Source organism: Chlamydotis macqueenii, chromosome 2 (genome assembly GCF_036417535.1).
Source record: "Chlamydotis macqueenii isolate bChlMac1 chromosome 2, bChlMac1.mat, whole genome shotgun sequence".
Taxonomy (NCBI): Eukaryota; Metazoa; Chordata; class Aves; order Otidiformes; family Otididae; genus Chlamydotis; species Chlamydotis macqueenii.
The window spans coordinates 14,329,071-14,346,507 of record NC_141557.1 but is presented as its reverse complement, the minus strand read 5'-3'; the positions used below and the strand labels follow the sequence as shown (position 1 = coordinate 14,346,507).

General features: G+C 40.6%; 1 protein-coding gene across 12 annotated transcripts in view; it reads right to left on the bottom strand.

Annotated features, from left to right (window-relative positions):
- Positions 1-17,437, bottom strand: part of PARD3 (par-3 family cell polarity regulator) — a 450,332-nt gene that overhangs the window by 175,473 nt on the left and 257,422 nt on the right. For all 12 annotated transcript variants that reach the window (XM_086741984.1, XM_086741989.1, XM_086741987.1 and 9 more), the window contains 2 exons: positions 8,768-8,956; positions 8,124-8,294 (listed from right to left, as the gene is read on the bottom strand). In XM_086741984.1, coding sequence (XP_086598110.1) covers positions 8,124-8,294; positions 8,768-8,956 — 360 coding nt within the window. The remainder of the gene's footprint in view (positions 1-8,123; positions 8,295-8,767; positions 8,957-17,437) is intronic.

The following is a 17,437-nucleotide window of genomic DNA, read 5'->3' as shown; positions in this document are numbered from 1 at the left end:
GAGGACTCATGGTTGCCTGGTTATCTAGAGGGGATCTTGGGAACTACAGACCAGGAGTCTGATCTCCTTCTGGATAAAATGGTGGCATCTACAATAAAGATGAATACAGTAAAGATCACTGAGCATGACAGACATGGGTCCATAGAATCATAGAATCATAGAATCATAGAATGGTTAGGGTTGGAAGGGACCTTCAAAGGTCATCTAGTCCAACCCCCCTGCAAGAAGCAGGGACATCCCTGACTAGGTCAGGTTGCTCAGAGCCTCATCCAGCCTGGCCTTGAACGCTTCCAGAGATGGGGCCTCCACCACCTTTCTGGGCAACCTGTTCCAGTGTTCTATAACCCGCATCGTAAAAATTTTTTTCCTAATTTCTAATCTAAATCTATCCCCCTCTATTTTAAAACCATTACCTCTCGTCCTATCGCAACAGGCCCTACTAAACAGCCTTTCCCCATCTTTCTTGTAGGCCCCCTTGAGGTACTGGAAGACCGCTATAAGGTCTCCCCGGAGCCTCCTCTTCTGCAGGCTGAACAGCCCCAACTCTCTCAGCCTGTCCTCATAAGAGAGGTGCTCCAGCCCTTTTATCATCTTCGTGGCCCTCCTCTGGACCTTCTCCAACTGGTCCATGTCCTTCTTGTGCTGGGGGCTCCAGAACTGGACACAGTACTCCAGGTGGGGTCTCACCAGGGCAGAGTAGAGGGGCAGAATCACCTCCCTCGACCTGCTGGCCACGCTTCTCTTGATACAGCCCAGGATGCGGTTGGCCTTCTGGGCCGCAAGGGCGCATTGCCTGCTCATGTTAAGCTTCTCATCCACCAGCACTCCCAAGTCCTTCTCCTCAGGGCTGCTCTCAATCCATTCCCCGCCCAGCCTGTATTTGTGCCTGAGATTGCCATGACCCAGGTGCAGGACCTTGCACTTGGCCTGGTTGAACTTCATGAGGTTGGCACGGGCCCACCTCTCCAGCCTGTCAAGGTCCCTCTGGATGGCATCCCTCCCTTCCAGCGTGTCGACGGCACCACACAACTTGGTGTCGTCGGCGAACTTGCTGAGGGTGCACTCTATCCCACTGTCCGTGTCGCCGACAAAGATGTTGAACAGGGCCGGGCCCAGCACGGACTCCTGAGGGACGCCACTCATGACCGGTCTCCACCTGGACATTGAGCTGTTGACCACCACCCTCTGAGTGCGGCCATCCAGCCAACTCCTTATCCACTGAGTGGTCCGTCCATCAAACCCATGTCTCTCTAGTTTAGAGAGAAGGATGTCGTGCGGGACAGTGTCAAAAGCTTTGCACAAGTCCAGGTAGATGATGTCAGTTGCTCGTCCCTTGCCCACCGATGCCGTCACCCCGTCATAAAAGGCCACCAAATTGGTCAGGCACGATCTGCCCTTGGTGAAGCCATGTTGGCTGTCACCAACCACCTTCTTGCTCTCCATGTGCCTTAGCATGGTTTCCAGGAGAATCTGCTCCATGACCTTGCCAGGCACAGAGGTGAGGCTGACCGGCCTGTAGTTACCTGGGTCTTCCTTATTCCCCTTTTTAAAAATTGGGGTTATGTTCCCCCTCTTCCAGTCATCGGGGACCTCACCAGACCGCCACGACTTCTCAAATATGATGGCCAGTGGCTTGGCAACTTCATCCGCCAGTTCCCTCAGGACCCACGGATGGATCTCATCAGGTCCCATGGACTTGTGCACCTTCAGGTTCCTCAGATGATCCCGAACGTGCTCTTCGAGTACAATGGGCAGTTCTTCATTCTCGCAGTCCCTGATTGCACCTTCTACAGCATGGGGAAATCCTGCCTCACTGGGATGCTGGAGTTGCACAAAGGTACCAGTAAGCTCTTCAAGCTCTCAGGCAATTAATCGAACGTGACATATTCATATTCACATTTTCAAAAAGCCGCTACCAAGGCTTCATATCAAAGGCATTAAAGAAACTAAATTTTCATGGGACTGGACTAAGTTTTCAGCTTCTGGATTGAAATCTGGCTAAAGGATTGGAAAAAAAGATCAGTCTTCAGGGTGGAGAAGAGTCAGCTGTAGGTTCCCCTGGGGATCAGGGCTGGAAACAGCTTAGACTCATGAGCAGCTTTATCAATAACTTGGAGGAGGGAGTGAAAAGTGAATCCCTATGTTTGGAGAAGATACTAAGGCCTTTTCAAAAGTTAAATGAACTCCAGAAGGTCACCATAAAACTAATCTAGCAAGAAAAGAAAAAAAAAAGCAAACCTGTCATATCAATTTCAAAGCAGGTAAGTAGGTAATACACGCAGGGCAAAATGATGCTGAATGTTTTATACTTCCACACATACTGGGGGGAAGAAAAAAAAAAATGTTTGCTTGTTTCCTTTCTTTTATATTGAAATCAGTAATTTGAAAAGTGTCTCTCACTGATCTGTCTACCAGTCAATTTACTTAAACCCTTGATGAGGTCCTTATATGGTCTGGATTCATGACTGTTTCTCCCCTTCACGGTATGCTCCGCTTTCAAGTCAGCAACCGGAGCAAAGATGGACAGGCATGCAGAAAGAAATTTGGGGATCTGCAAATCATTTGCAAGCCTTCATTTCAGGCAGGTTTGGCGAGACATTAATTCTATCAAAAAGGAGGATAGACAAGAAAACCCTTGAAATCTCTCACTTTGAGGAAAATGGTGATGCTCTCCTCTTAATAGCAGACAAGTGCCGGCTGCGCATGACATGAACAGAGTGCAGATGAGCAATCTGTGCCTCTAAGCTGTCCAGGTTGCAGGACTGAAAAGAGCAGGATTCCAAAAGTAACAATTACCTTTATTTTCTTGAATCAGCACGTACTGTCGCCAGCTGCACAGATCCGCCTGGCAGTCGTGCTTAAACGCTGTGTATGCAGTATGGCTGTGCAGCCAGCAGCTGTTTGCCCATACAGGCTAATCATAATAATGTCACTAATTAACAGAACACTGCGCACGGAGCTCCAGCGTTTCCTCCTTAAATCTTAGGCTCCTCAGCAATTAAAAAAATGTCAGCTCTGTGTTAAGATACAAAAAGCTGATGGCCATGTCTTCTGAAAACTGAGGTGCCAAATACTGGCTGTCTATCAGTCACTACTAATGTTGTTCTTTTTGCCACTATCTGCACCACTTTGGAAATGTACCTTAAAGTCTCTCTGTGTTTATAAAGGAAAGCTGAAGAATCAACACCCAATGCCGATCACAGAGGGCAAGGCTGAAAGTTGAAAAGATAGACTTGAGAGCGTATTCAACTTATTTGAAAGGGGGGAGACAACCTTTAATATATCCAAATCCCAAATTAAATGCTTTTGTTACACTAATCTAACAGCATCCATCAAATATTCACTGTGTGATTTTGTCTGGAGTGGCTGAGACACCAAACAAAGCTTTTCAAGGTTTGTAATGGAGCAGCTTACAGAATTAACTACATTACTGTACTCTGCACAGATGTAATGCAAACAGGAGAAAAAAATCAGTTATACAGTTTTGGCTTGGAGTTCACTCATAACTACCATTCACTCCATGCTTATATCAATATTTACTACAAGATCATTCACTTGAAAACCTGGATGGATTATACACTATCTCCTGGTAAATCAATGAAAATTCTTTCTACAGGCTGCTCTTCAGTTCAGCAAAACCACAACAGCATAAAAACACTTTTCACCTTCTGGGAAGTTTGTGGTCTCTTTTGAGTTTACATTTATGTAAGAGCTGATGATGTAAATGATCTCCTCACTGCCTCTCTGAAGACAAGATAATACTCTTACGGTGTTGATGTAGCCTTTTATCATCACTATAATTGCTTTGGAGGCTTAGTCTACAACACAAGACCTGGTGAAGCTGCATGAGATTAATACTGGCATGAAAAAGTAGTATCAGAGGTCAATTTATAAAGTTTTTAAACACTTTCATGCTCAAGTCAAGTAGACTTTGACTTCTGAAACCTAAGAAAGCTTTCTGACAAGGAAACAGCTTCTCTATAGCCAATGGGAGGCAACTGTCCTTGCCAGTCTAAACTCAAGACAAGAGGGGTTGAGCCATCCTAGATAGCAACCAAAACACAAAATGCACACGAAAATTCTGGTCTGAACTGAAACACAGAGATATAGCACTCTGCAGAACCATGCTGTTAAATTAATTCTCCCTCTCTGCAATTCTTAGGGCTGATTATGAAAACTAATATTAAAACCAAAAGAACTACACTCCTACTACTAACTTTCTTAAAATCCAATTCAAACTCAATTTTACTGAAGAAAAAGCAGACTGTGTTGCCTATCTGTCTCAAAAGAACTGAGTTTAATTTTGCAAATGTAAAACAATTACTGGACTTAAAGCCAGAAAAAAAAAAAGGCTTGGGTTTTTTTTTGTACTTTTTATTGTTGTTTTTTTAACAGCCAGATAGCAAACGTTTTTATCGTCCAGATGTTTAGCATACATCTTTTTTGCACTGGCATTATCACTCCTTGTATAGATTCCCCTTCCAAGACACCTGTGGCTGTTCCTTAGCACGGCGGGGAATTCCAGGGTGCCAAATCCCAACCTCGTGCCGCGATGCAGGACTGGCCACATCACTGGAATGGAGCGGAATGAACACTGGTGATGGCAATGGACAAAAGGGAACTGTGGTTCTGCAAGACTACCAAGAGCACAAGCTATATTTTTGTCCATAAAGTGGTGCCCTGGTTTCTGCTGAGATAGAGTTAATTTTCTTCCTAGTAGCTGGTATAGTGCTGTGTTTTGGATTTAGTATGAGAATAATGTTGATAACACACTGATGTTTTAGTTGTTGCTATGTAGTGCTTACTACTAAGACTCCTTTTTAAAGGACTTTTCAGCTTTTCATGCTCTGCCAGCGAGAAGGCTGGAGGCTTGGAGCTGGGAGGGGGCACAGCCAGGACAGCTGACCCAAACTGTATATTCCATCCCATATGACGTTATGCTCAACATATAAACCAGGCAGAGTTGGCTGGGGGTCAGCGATTGGTGCTCCAGGACTGGTTGGGTGTTGGTTGGCGGGTTGCCGCCAGCAGTTGCATCACTTGGGTTTTTTGAGGTTTTGTTTCTCTCTCTTTTTGTTGTTTTCCTTTTCATTAGTACTGTTATTATTATTATTACTTTACTTTATTTCATTCTGTTCTTATTTCAATCCACAGGTTTTCTTACTTTTACCCTTCAATTCTCCCCCCATCCCACCAGGGCAGGGAGGGTGAGTGAGCGGCTATGTGGTGCTTAGTTCCTGACTAGGGTTAAACCATGACAAGTGGGTGCATGCAATGCTGAATCAACACAGGAAAAAAAATCGGTTGAACAGGATCTTTTTTGGTTTTGTTATTTTATGGTGACTCCTTGGGAAAGCAAAAAGAGAGAGAAAAGCATAGAAAACACCAGGGAAATAGTTTCTCAAAAGGTAAACATTTCTTTGCGTCTTTAAGAAAAAAAAAAAAATCCCATTTCTGAGGAACTGAGATTGTTTAGTTTGGAGAAAAGAAGGCTGAGGGGAGACCTTATTGCTCTCTGCAACTACTCAAAAGGAGGGTGTAACCAGGTGGGTGTTGGTCTCTACTCCAAAGTAACTTGTGATGGGATGAGAGGAAATGGCCTCAAGTTGCGCCAGGGAAGGTTTAAATTGGATATTAGGAAGTATTTAAAAGATCTGTAGATATGGAGCATAGGGAGGCGGTTTAGTTGCCACCAGTCAGATGTCATTTATTTTTTGCTCTAATACTAAAAATCTCTGCTGAGACCATATACTAGGTTGTGGCAGCTACAAGAATATTCTAAGGCGACAACCTGTGTAGTAGCACATCTAAGTAATCTACGTTGCTGAATTAAGCATAACGTAGCTGAGGCTGCCGGACAGGGCCAATATCCGATGCTCCTTGGAAAGTGAATATCACTGCAATGCTCGGTTGCACCCAGCTGCTCTTCAGCTGGGTCTCAGTCCACGCATCCGTTACTGAGGGGCTGAGCTGACTGAATACCATACTCATATATGGTAAACAATATTATATCAGATTAATAATATCTCAGGTTTAAATTTGTCCCATTCTTGAACAAGGAACTAGTTTAATTGTAAAATGCTCAGAAAAAAAAAATTTCTTTCTTCACTGTTCATTGCAAGACTTTCAGAAAACCAGCTTCTTGAATACTGCCAGCTCAGCAGGTAAAGAGCTTTATGTCGTGCAAGTTGTACTTTCATCATATGAAAATATGCAAACAGTATTGACATCATATTTCCTTTGGATGAATGTGATGAAACAAATAATTCCTGAGAAAAAAACAGTTACAAAAAATTATTTTCTAAAGATGATGACTACACCAATAATTGCACATCATCACTTTCCCAGTTCATTATGGCTTATCTCACTAGCTTATTAAGGAGTTGGCAAAATGCACAAAAACGTTTTGTAAAGTAGGCTCAGACAGACAGAGCTCTCTATCCTGCTCCTATACATATACATTTCAATGTATCCAAATCTGGTTCCAACATCGGTTCTTTCATCTTGGAGCATATATACTGTAGACTGAGCTGTGCCTTTTTTGGCATGTGATTTCTGCAAAATAAATCACACTAAATGTCAAGCAGATGTAGGGCACCAAACTGTTCTTAACTTCAGTGAGCAAAAATTCTATTGGATTTAAGGAGCAATGTCTTTGGTTCATCACTACTCATTTGCTCCATCCTGTTTACAAACACTGTCTTGATATCTTTGTTCTAGAAGAATTTCATTAAGAGTGAACATCTTCCACATCGTTTTTGAAAAAAAAATTACACTATACAGAAATAGTTTAAAATATTTCACCCTTTCTATGTAGTAACATACATAAAATGCATCTGAAATTGGGTAGGAATAAGAAACAGTCTCCAAAAGACAGTCTGTGCTCTCTGGAGTCCAAGTGCAGACTTATGGCTGGAACAGGACATCACCAAATATGAAAATGTCAGAATTCCTTCAACACCACGTGAGAAACCACCTAAGCTGGCTTTCTAGCAGCTGTAGTGTACACACAAACCTATGTGTATTAAAGTTGTGTATAAGCAGTTAATCAACAGGAGCTTAATACTTTTAGAGAGGTTAGTGTCTTTTTCAAACACGATTTTATAATATCCTATGGACTGAAATTTTTTAAAGATCAATTTTATGCATTAAAATACAAAGTATTCCTTTCCCCTTCTAGGCAGGATCAGCAGTACCAAACCAATTTGTGCACATCATTTTTGAGCCATGACACTCCAGAAATACCATTCCTGAAAAGACCTTACTAGTATTAACAAGAAAGAAAGAATGACTTTTAGATGTCTTGAGAACAGATGCTTCCTTGACCCACCATTCAGCTACACCCTATTTAACTCAGTGCATTTCTACAATTTGTCCAAATAATTTTGAAGTCTAATTCAGTCCTCCGCAGCATCTGCAGTCCTACTTAGTATCATATGCCCACATATTCCAACTATATAGCATTATTTACATTAATCTAGAAGAGAAACTATTAGAAATAATGAAAATGTTTCAAAACATCAACACATGAACACCACACTGGAGGATTCAGAAGCTGCAAACAATACCAGAAAAAGAATCACCACTTCACCCTGAATTCAGTATTTCATACTTTCCTGCAATGAAGGCCAAGAAACAACATATTTAAAATCTGAAATAACAGAAATATTTGCATCAAGTTTTGCAGAATATTTATATGGAACTTTTAATTGCTTAGATAAAATAAAACAATGAAATGTAAGAGCTCTAATCTTAATTTAAAAAGCTGAAAGTGACAAAGAAGCAAGTCAGACAATGCTGTCTATGAATGAAAGATTCAACAGACCTACACAAAAACTCCAGAGAACAAAACTCACATAAACAGTGAGATCCAATTACAAAATCAATACAGATTTATTCAGTGTTTCCTGTTATTCATTGATGAAAATACTCAAAAGAAAAACTTTATTGATTGGTAATAAGGTTAGCATGTCTAACACTGAAATTCAGATAATTTTGTAATTCTCTCTTTCTTTAGATTCTCAAATACTATTTTCTAGGTCTCAGAAGAATCATGACATCTCTTACAAACAAAAATAACTTAGAAGTGAAAACTCCCAGTCCTGATGTCAAAAGCGTATTACCTCATTGCATTTACTTATTCGCCTGGCCACAATAAGCTGAATCATTCCCCGTTTGTTTCCTTCAGTGGACATGGACCTCCTTAAGGTTTCCATAGCATCTTGATTTGTTTTGCCCAATAATGATTCTCCATTTACCGCTATTAGTTGATCGTTCACTCGAAGCCTGCCATCCTGGAAAAGGAAAGATTATAGGCAGTTATATAAAACACGCATAAAAGATGTTTAGTCTGCTGGAGAGAGGAAAAAAACAAATGAAAAATAATCAAACAACTATGCTTAGTCCTAACAGTTTATGGCCAAATGAACACGGGTATAATAGCTTCCACTGCAGCCACTGTAGGAAATGTCCATTCCAATTACAGATTTGCACTGCAAGCTATTATCATAACCTGTTTGCACGAACAGCATACTAATTGAACTGCACCAGCGACGGCTCGTATCCTTCCCGAGAATCTGCAAGGGCTGTTTAAACCCTGGGATGCACAAACATATGAATCTGAGCAGAAATCTGTTACCTCTGATGGTGTAATTGGAAAAAGCTAGTTACAGAGCAACCTCATTCTTCTTGAATCTGTGGTCATTTTCAAAATAGCCTTATTATGGAAAATCAAGGAAGACCAAAGTACACAGATGTTCCCTCTTACCTTGGATGCTGCTCCACCATTAATAATGGACTTGACGAAGATTCCTAAATCGGCATGGTTTTCTTTTGACCGGTTACCTTTGACGCTCACACCAAGTCCAGCTGATCCAGAGTCATTCAATGGAACTTCAAATGTCAGGAATTCCCTGGTGCCATCAGGTGTGAGGACAAGCTCCTCTTCTTCTGCTTTCTGTCAAGAAGATTAGCATGGGATTATAGAAGAGCATTTCTCTTTGGGAATACTGTTCCTTCTACAGCTATTAGCAATAAACCCCCCTGCTTTTCACTACAATGCCACAATATTTTTGACTAATTATTTGAAGAAACACGAACAAATAGTGTATTTTCAATCACCTCCAGCTGACACCTAGATTCAGAAATACCTTATGTTTGTGTCTAAGTGCTTCTCTGTCTAGTAAAATAATTGAATTGTGTGTCATTACAGAATGTGCCATTAATACCAACTCACAAGTAAGCTGCTGTTTCGTTAGCCGAAAGAGCTGTATCAGGAATATTTTCTTACTGGCAAACCTACAGAATTTTAAAAATATCATCATTGTCTATTGCAGCTTTGCAGTCATGGGGAGAAACTAAGTGCAAGAAAATTAAATTCAAAAATTATTAATTCACCTCATTTCGTTTAAAACTGGCTGTGTTAGGAAAAACAGAAAATTACGCAGCTGAGATCTGCAATAGCACATCTCTCTGCTATTACCAGGCTTAGCATCAAATCCAGCTCTGCACGCCAATTTTCCTTTCTTTCCCAGCTCTGTCCTTCACCTCTGTCCTTTTACCGACATTTTTGGTTCTTTGCTGCCCTTCAACACCTAGTTTTAGCCTGGTTGGGACAATCTCAGGTTTTGAATACCTGGAATTACAGTCCCAGGCCTGCCAGAGTCCCTGGCGAGGAGTTGCTCAGCAACACCCTTCTGTGCATCCAAAAGCCAAGCCTGTGCAGGAGACCGGCCTTTCGCTTCCCCTCCTGCTGAGCTCGGGGCGATGGTGGGCTGGGGGCGGGGGCCCTGGTGTGTCTCCACAGAGCGGTGACACTCATGGGGGTTGCAGGTGTGGACACAGCACCCAGGAAAGAAAACGGTCAGGCCCTGAGGAGCAGTGCTCATGCACAAGAGGCTGCTGACAAAAGGAGGAACAAGAGGGATGAGCTGTCCACCAGCCCTGTCCCTTGCAGTAGATATTGTCCACTTGTCTCTGACCATCTTTCAGTTATAACAAAGTGGTTATAACCACTTTTGTTTATAACTTTATCAATTAAAGAAAAAAAGTCATGCCCTTAAAGACAATTGTCTGCAGTGGGCTCAGTGTCTGGCCTCCAGAAAGATGCCCATGAACCTAATTGTGTTAGATTTTTCCCATCCCATTCCCTTCTCCATGAAGGAGAAAGAGTAAGAGAATCTCCACCAGAAGGTACACAGTAATGCCCAGCAGTTGGAAGTTCTTCTCTGGAAGAATTAATCTGGACAATTTTTTTTCATAACCTTAGCAAATATGTCACCTCCCTCCCTGACACTGATTTTATACTGGCTTTTCCGACATCACTCTCATCTGCTTGCAAAGCTCGCTCCTCCTATTTTTCTCCTACTCTCAGATACTTGGAGCAGGACAAAACACATGAGAAGATAACGTGCGCTTGCTGAGTTGTCCCTGTTTCTTAAGATCTAAGGAAATGCAAAGCTGACAGGCTCTTCTGAAATCCAAACACAGACTCCGGCAAAGAGGGATGTGAAAGCCATGTGGAGTACAGCAGACTGAGATGATCAATTTGGGCACAAGCATGCCAGTTGTGTCTCCATTGACCTAGAATGCAATGCGAAAGCGTCACATGGGAAGGCAGTCAGGCTGCTGAGAGAACCAGAACAGCTGAGGGAAGGAAAACAGGAGCTCTGTCTTTTCCCACTTGGTTAAAAGCATGAACCTTAATGTGTTCATCAGCCCCTTCCCTTGCATTAGACACTATTTGCTTGTCTCTGACCATCTTTTGTTTATAACAAAGGATAATGCTTCATCAATTAAAAAAACCACAGCAATCACAACCCCCATCCAAGTGCCATAGCTAATCTAGCTCGCTTATCCAAATTATCCATTATCCAAATACATCTCTTGGCCATGCAAAATGGTATGATCTGTGCTAGCTGTCAATAATAAAAAGGTGCGCTGTGTTTGTGAAAAAATACTCAATCTAAAAAATATTTGCCAAATTTTGGGAAAATTACATCCCTAATTTTCCTGCTTGGGTCACAAAAGCACTCGTTACAGCACACATTTGAATGCATCTTTTGTCAGGTGGCTGCAGAATAAAAAAAATCTGAGACAGATGCACGTTACCTTTTAGTTTCTGTGACACTGATCACTTTTGTATTCCTTAATAAATAGTAGGAATAAAAGTGTGCAAGCCAAAAAGGAGATAAAGCCAAGGCAGGATGCCTGGGTAATCCAAGGAAGCACATAAGCTGATCGGATTTTTCTTTACTACTGTTATAATAAATTTACACTCAATTCCCCCCTCCCTCGGTATTTTCTAATGTTCTAAAGAATATGCCAGAACTTCAGCCACAGCCATCTCCTTTCCAAGGCAGAGAACTACACTGCTGCCCTGCACAGCCCATCCCCTTTGGGTGTGCTTCCATCTGCCAAAGGGTCAACTGGAGACAGCACCTCAGTAAGCATCCCCAAGACCTGGCTAACGGCCACTACACTGCTTCTCTTCAGAAAGACCAAAGAGCTGCGTAATCAGCTCAGCACTGTTCTTAATGTGAGGCTTCTGCTTGCTTGCTTTCTACAGTCTTAAATAAAGAAAAGATCTAATGCTAATATTGGGCTACAGACACTTGAGTGTGGAGGTGAAACTTAAGGCCTAAGACTGGAACAAACTTCTCCTTTGTAGCTGCACATGAGTGAGTAGATCATGCATGTGAAAAAATGAGAAACAGTAGCCTCAGCACTGGAACAGAAGTAGTGACGCCTTGAGAAAATTGCTCAGTTCATCCAAAGAAAAAATTACCATTACTGGGCTAAGGCTAAATTGCTTTAGGGACCTCATCAAGTATCCACAGCTTTCTTCAACTAAGCCAGCTTGTTTCACCACCATACCTGTGACTGTGATTTTAGGGACGTGAGAAGCATTTTGCCCTTTAAAGTCTGTGTGTCATCTGTCAGTACCATATGCTTGAATGCAGATTTTAGAAAGAGAAAGCGATAGAGAGAACAAACATTTCTTTTTGATATCCTACTTTTTTTTTCTAAGAATACTTAGGAGAAAGATGTGGCTTTCAAGAGCAACTAAACCATTAAGATTCAAGAACTATAGATATGAAAGTATCAACTCTGACATTTGTGTCACACCATGGTCTTACTATATACAATATATTAAATACAACTTCATACATACAAACCTTGCAACAGAACTACAGAGTGATCAGGAACCTTTGAGAATGTCATAAAGGAGTTGTTCTCAGAGAAATAAGCAGGAAGATTTTAGCCTGATATCAGAATACTTTGAATTAAAGTTGTAAAAACAAAAAACAAACAAAACCTTAGAATGGCTGAATCTTTAGAGTACCGAAACACTACATGTACAGCGACCTTCTCCAAACAATTAAATATCAGCTATTATAAAAAAGTCAAATTTGCACTGAAATTGTGTTGAATATTAAGTATCTAAATGTAACAGACCATAGAAATCCCCCAAGACACACATGAGACAGCACAAAAGTGCACAAAATTCTAAAATGCAGCATTTAAAAATTTCAACTGAGAACACAATCACTTCCTAATTGCAATAACTTCCATTTGATCTTGATGTACTCTAAATTAACAGCTTGACTATGTCAATCAAACACCTCAACACTATTCTCATGATTAGTTGATCTGTTCGAGAAATTTATTCCTTCATATACATTGATAGGCCAGCAGTAAACATGCAAGCAAAATTATGTACTGTGAACCCTGAACAAAAAAATTCAACTCCCTTAAGAATTTTCACACACTATGTCCAAAACAATTAACAGCAGAACAATATTCTGTTCAGATAGAGTCTGCTGAGGAAAGGTCATCTGAAATGACTTCGGCTGGATGTATGAAGCTGCTCAAGTATGTAATTTGTAATAAAAATTCGATTGGTAATAAAATATGTAGGTAATTTTTTTGCTTCCAATTCATACTTAGCATCAATTTATGCTAAATGACATTTGAGATAAGATTTTCACTTTTAAAATACAACATATATATATATATCGTAAATTTAAAGGTAAACTTCCTGACTAGAGCAAAATTAGGGCCATGCTTTGATACATATGTAGATTAAAAAAAGCCATTGGATAAACTGGAGGGAAATTATTTTTCTCTTCTACATAACATTGGTTTCTGATCTGATCATAAAACCTGAATTAATTTTATAAATGATGTTAAAATGAACCTTGACACTAAAAGTGCAATAAGTCTATTTCATCATGTTAGCAACAGCATCTCTTCCTTATCCTTTTATGTTTCAAATACTATGGAGAAATTTTTTGCTTGGGACTTCTTTCCTTTATAAAATCTCATCAGGGTTCAGCTGGTGAGTAAGCAGCACGAGATGAGTGAAAAAAAAGAAGCCTATCAGCAAAGAAAAACCTCCCACCACCTAACAAGGGGAAGCAATTTTCAATCAAGCTGGGACAAGTTTCCAGAGTGGCTTGCTACAGCTACAAATCCAGCTGCATTCTCTCCAGCGAAGTTCACTCTCTTGCAAGCTCAGACATGCTCTCTTCTCAGCAGCTATTAAGCACTGAAACCTGGCTGCAAGTTACCTTGTGATCACATATAGAGAAAAGAAAGAAGTTTATCATGGGACACTCCGCAAACCTCCAGTGCACTCCTGTTTTCTTCCTCAGAGGCAATTAATAAAGATATGTATCTCCACTATTAGAGGGTAACCTGTATTTCCAAGTTATGTATATAACACAGACGAAAACATTTACAGGGCTCTTGTACGCACACGTGTATGCCTATCACTCTTATATGATGATGAAATTCACATGATAAATTACGTAACTATAGCATAAGTCCTACCTAACCCCTCCAGTGACCCCATCTACACTATTCATTTTACCTGCCCCCCAAATCCTGGTGTATCCAGCCTTCTAACATCACAGCCTTAAGCCGGTTCACCTCTGTTTAATTATTATTTTGTTAACCTATCAACCTTCTGCCTCACAAATGCATCTTCTCTCTTTTAAATTTGTCTGGACTGAGAATCTCAAGTTCTGGAAAGATGAGTTTGAAGTCCCAAGGACACTAAGAGCCCATCATCTCTAGGAAGTGTAAGATGGAAAAGTAAAAAGGACTGGAATTTGCAAAATCCCCAATTTAGTCATTTGGTTCCAATAATGGAGAATTCCAATCTAACGTCACAGCCATTTCCAGGACAATTCCAACCTTTAGAAGATTTTAATATATAATTCATTACTCTTTCTCACAATGCACCCATGATATTAACAAATCATAACTCCTATACACTGGGAAATCAATAAAATTTGCCTCAGTGTTATTAAAACAAAATAGAATTCTTATTTTAAAACACACATTATGTATGCAACAGGGAGGAAACTTCACTTAGCTATTGTGCAAAAACAGTCTTGACATCAGAGATGACTCAAACTGTTGAGTCCTTCAAGTTAGGCGGGTGACATTGCTGTCATATTAGTCCACCTTCGAAACTGAGATACACCACAAGATGATAACTCTCACTTTTATCATATGCCATCACATACACAAATGTCGAACATGCTCTGAGGAAGCAAAACAACATCCGTGGTCAACAACTGTTTTGTAGGGGGTGAGGTTTGGTACTTATAAAAATGTAGATGTATTACTGCTGGAGGTACTGAAAACAGAGCAACGTAGGTGGCTTGTAACACACCTTTCCAGCTTCAGTCGAGGCCTCTCCTGAGGAGGAGTAACTGCGAGCTGATGCATCCTGCTGCGGGTAGGCATTAAAGATAAATTTAACTACAGAAGCTCATTCAGATTTAAAACTGGACCTCTGGGAAAGACAAGTCTGCCTACTGACCCAATAGTGACATGCACCCTCTAACTCAGTTTCCTCCTGAAATACAACAAGGTCTTTTATCTCTTTTTTTTTTTTTTTCAATCACTCTTATGTTGCATTACAGGTTATAAGGGCGTAAAGTGTCTGCTTACCTAGTTATAAAATTATATAGAGCTTAAGCCAACCAAACAACTAAAATTCTTATGCTTGCTTTCTTTTTCTAACTCTTCCTAGGTTAAGTATTTTAATATCTCCCATATGTTAGATAGACACTAACGAATCTTATTTGCACGTATACACTGAGATTCATTATTCATATTAGCTAAGTTAATATGTCACATCTGGCAAAGACTGCACTCTTGTTCAAATCAAACAGCAGCTGCTAAATATCAAAAACTACATTTGAATTCCGAGATTTTATGGGAAATGTGGTCTGCTTTAATTTTAATCCCATCAAGGAAAAGGTTTTTTTTGCATATTATATCTGGATTAACCTCGGTACGTATTTATACGCAGAAATGCCAGCTGATGAAAATACTGCAAAACAGGCCCCTTACATTTCCAGTTATGTCCATTTTAAGGATGTAATTTTAAAAACCATGTTCCACATTCAAAAATGTCTTCAGTTTAATGTTTCTGATGGATTTAAAAATGGTTTAGGAAAACATTAAATGTTTTCCAAAGCACAAAAATTCTAGTATGTGATTTTAATTTAGTGTGAAAATCAAAGCTTTGCAAAAGCCCATGTTTAAGCACATCCACATGTTTGTTATTTATCTCTATAAGAAGGCCATTGCTTGCCTATGCTAACATTATTCTCCCTAATGCTAACACTCTGATCTAGGTAGGCTGTCACAGAAACTGGTTTAAGCAGTTGAGAGTCTACGTTTCAAATCAACTGATCAGACCACTAAAAACATTTTATTGGTTACTCATCTCATCATTGCCGTCACCATAACAATTGTACCTTATTCAGACCAACATACCCTGTTCCAAACTGCTGTTCCTATCCAAACTTTGTGCTCCTACTGTATATTCCGAAACAAATATGCAGTTGTAATGCTAACCCCATTTCTTTACAAGATTCTTATCCTAGAGAAGTGAAAACGAAGGGATTAGATACACAGCAGGTGTCTGCTCTGCCAAAGGAGCCTAAAAAGCTACAGCTCTCTGCACTATCCCTTGTTCAAGAAAAACTTCAATGCCCAACTCACTAATGACACAGCTCCTTAAAAATCTTTACAGTTCTTTTACTGGCCTATTGGATGTACAAGACCTGAAAGACTGAAGAAACAGATAAAGAGTGTCTGAGAAAGCCAGAGAGAAAAACAAAGTTGAAAGGAAAATAATGTCCTTGTAGAAGTCCGTGTCAAAAACACGCTCACACAAGGCAACACCCGTCCAGGGCACTGGGACTGTGTTTTATTCCTACTTCTGCTGAGGACTTTCAGGCAATTGTGGCAAATCCCTTCTATTTTCCCTGGATTTGAATAGCAAGGAAGAAATAACACCAAGAGTCTAATGCCAACAGTGCAGTGAAACAAGCTTTGCACGCAGCCAATGAGGTTTCTGAGGTTTAGATAGGAATTTTGAGCAACAATGTGAACTTTGCACTCACCCAAATTAGGACAAGTGTTTAAAAGAACCTGATGACCCTTTTGCCTGTGCTAGCAGATGACCAACTAAGGACCTGGGGGACCCTTTCAGTCTCACATCCTACATGTGTTTGACTTGTAAATGCCTGACACAATTGACTCTTATTATCCAAAATAACATAAGGCCGGTATATGAAATAGTATAATAATGGTGAATAAAGACACACACACCAGTGGGGCTTCAGGATGACTCTGCAATGGTGGCACTGAGGCAATTTCGTTACAGAACCCCAGTAGAGGAACACTTACATTGCCTTCCACAGAACTGGCAGTTGGCCAGCAAGTGTTACCAATGCAAGCTTTGAGGAAACAGCTAACGCTGCCCCACAGTGCTGCACAGAGCCTTCCTGGGTGTGCCGCGCTGCAGCCCACGTAAATCACCTGCAGATGATGGAGTCAAAACTAGGAGCCTGAGGGTCAATCCCAAGCACAGTGTTACAGAGAGGTTTACGTGAATTATCGTTGAACATTCCAGGAAATTCAGACTACTCAAAGAGCATTCATAAGCACAGTCACTCAACTGTTGCATTGATTATTCACTAGGAATTAATGTCTCAGTTCTTCTCACTAGTGCCCCAGAACATGCTATTCAATCCTAGAGTACCTCCTATGGTAAAAGACTCTGACAACAGTATCCTGCAGAAGATTACACATTCACTGCCTCTTTCTTCACATGGCCAGTGATCTGTTTCTTATGTCACAACTTTATTATAGTCTGAAACCACTCAAAATAGCAATAAAAAAAGGCTGTTTGTGGCCAGCAGGTTGAAGGAAGTGATTCTGCCCCTCTACTCTGCTCTCATGAGACCCTGTCTAGAGTTTACATGGAGTCTACTGGAATCTACACAGTCTTTCGGTACTTAAAGGGGGCTTATAACAAAGATAGGGACAGACTTTTTAGTAGGCCCTATTGTGATAGGCCAAGGGATAATGTTTTTGAACTAAAAGAGAGTAGATTCAGGCTAGCTAT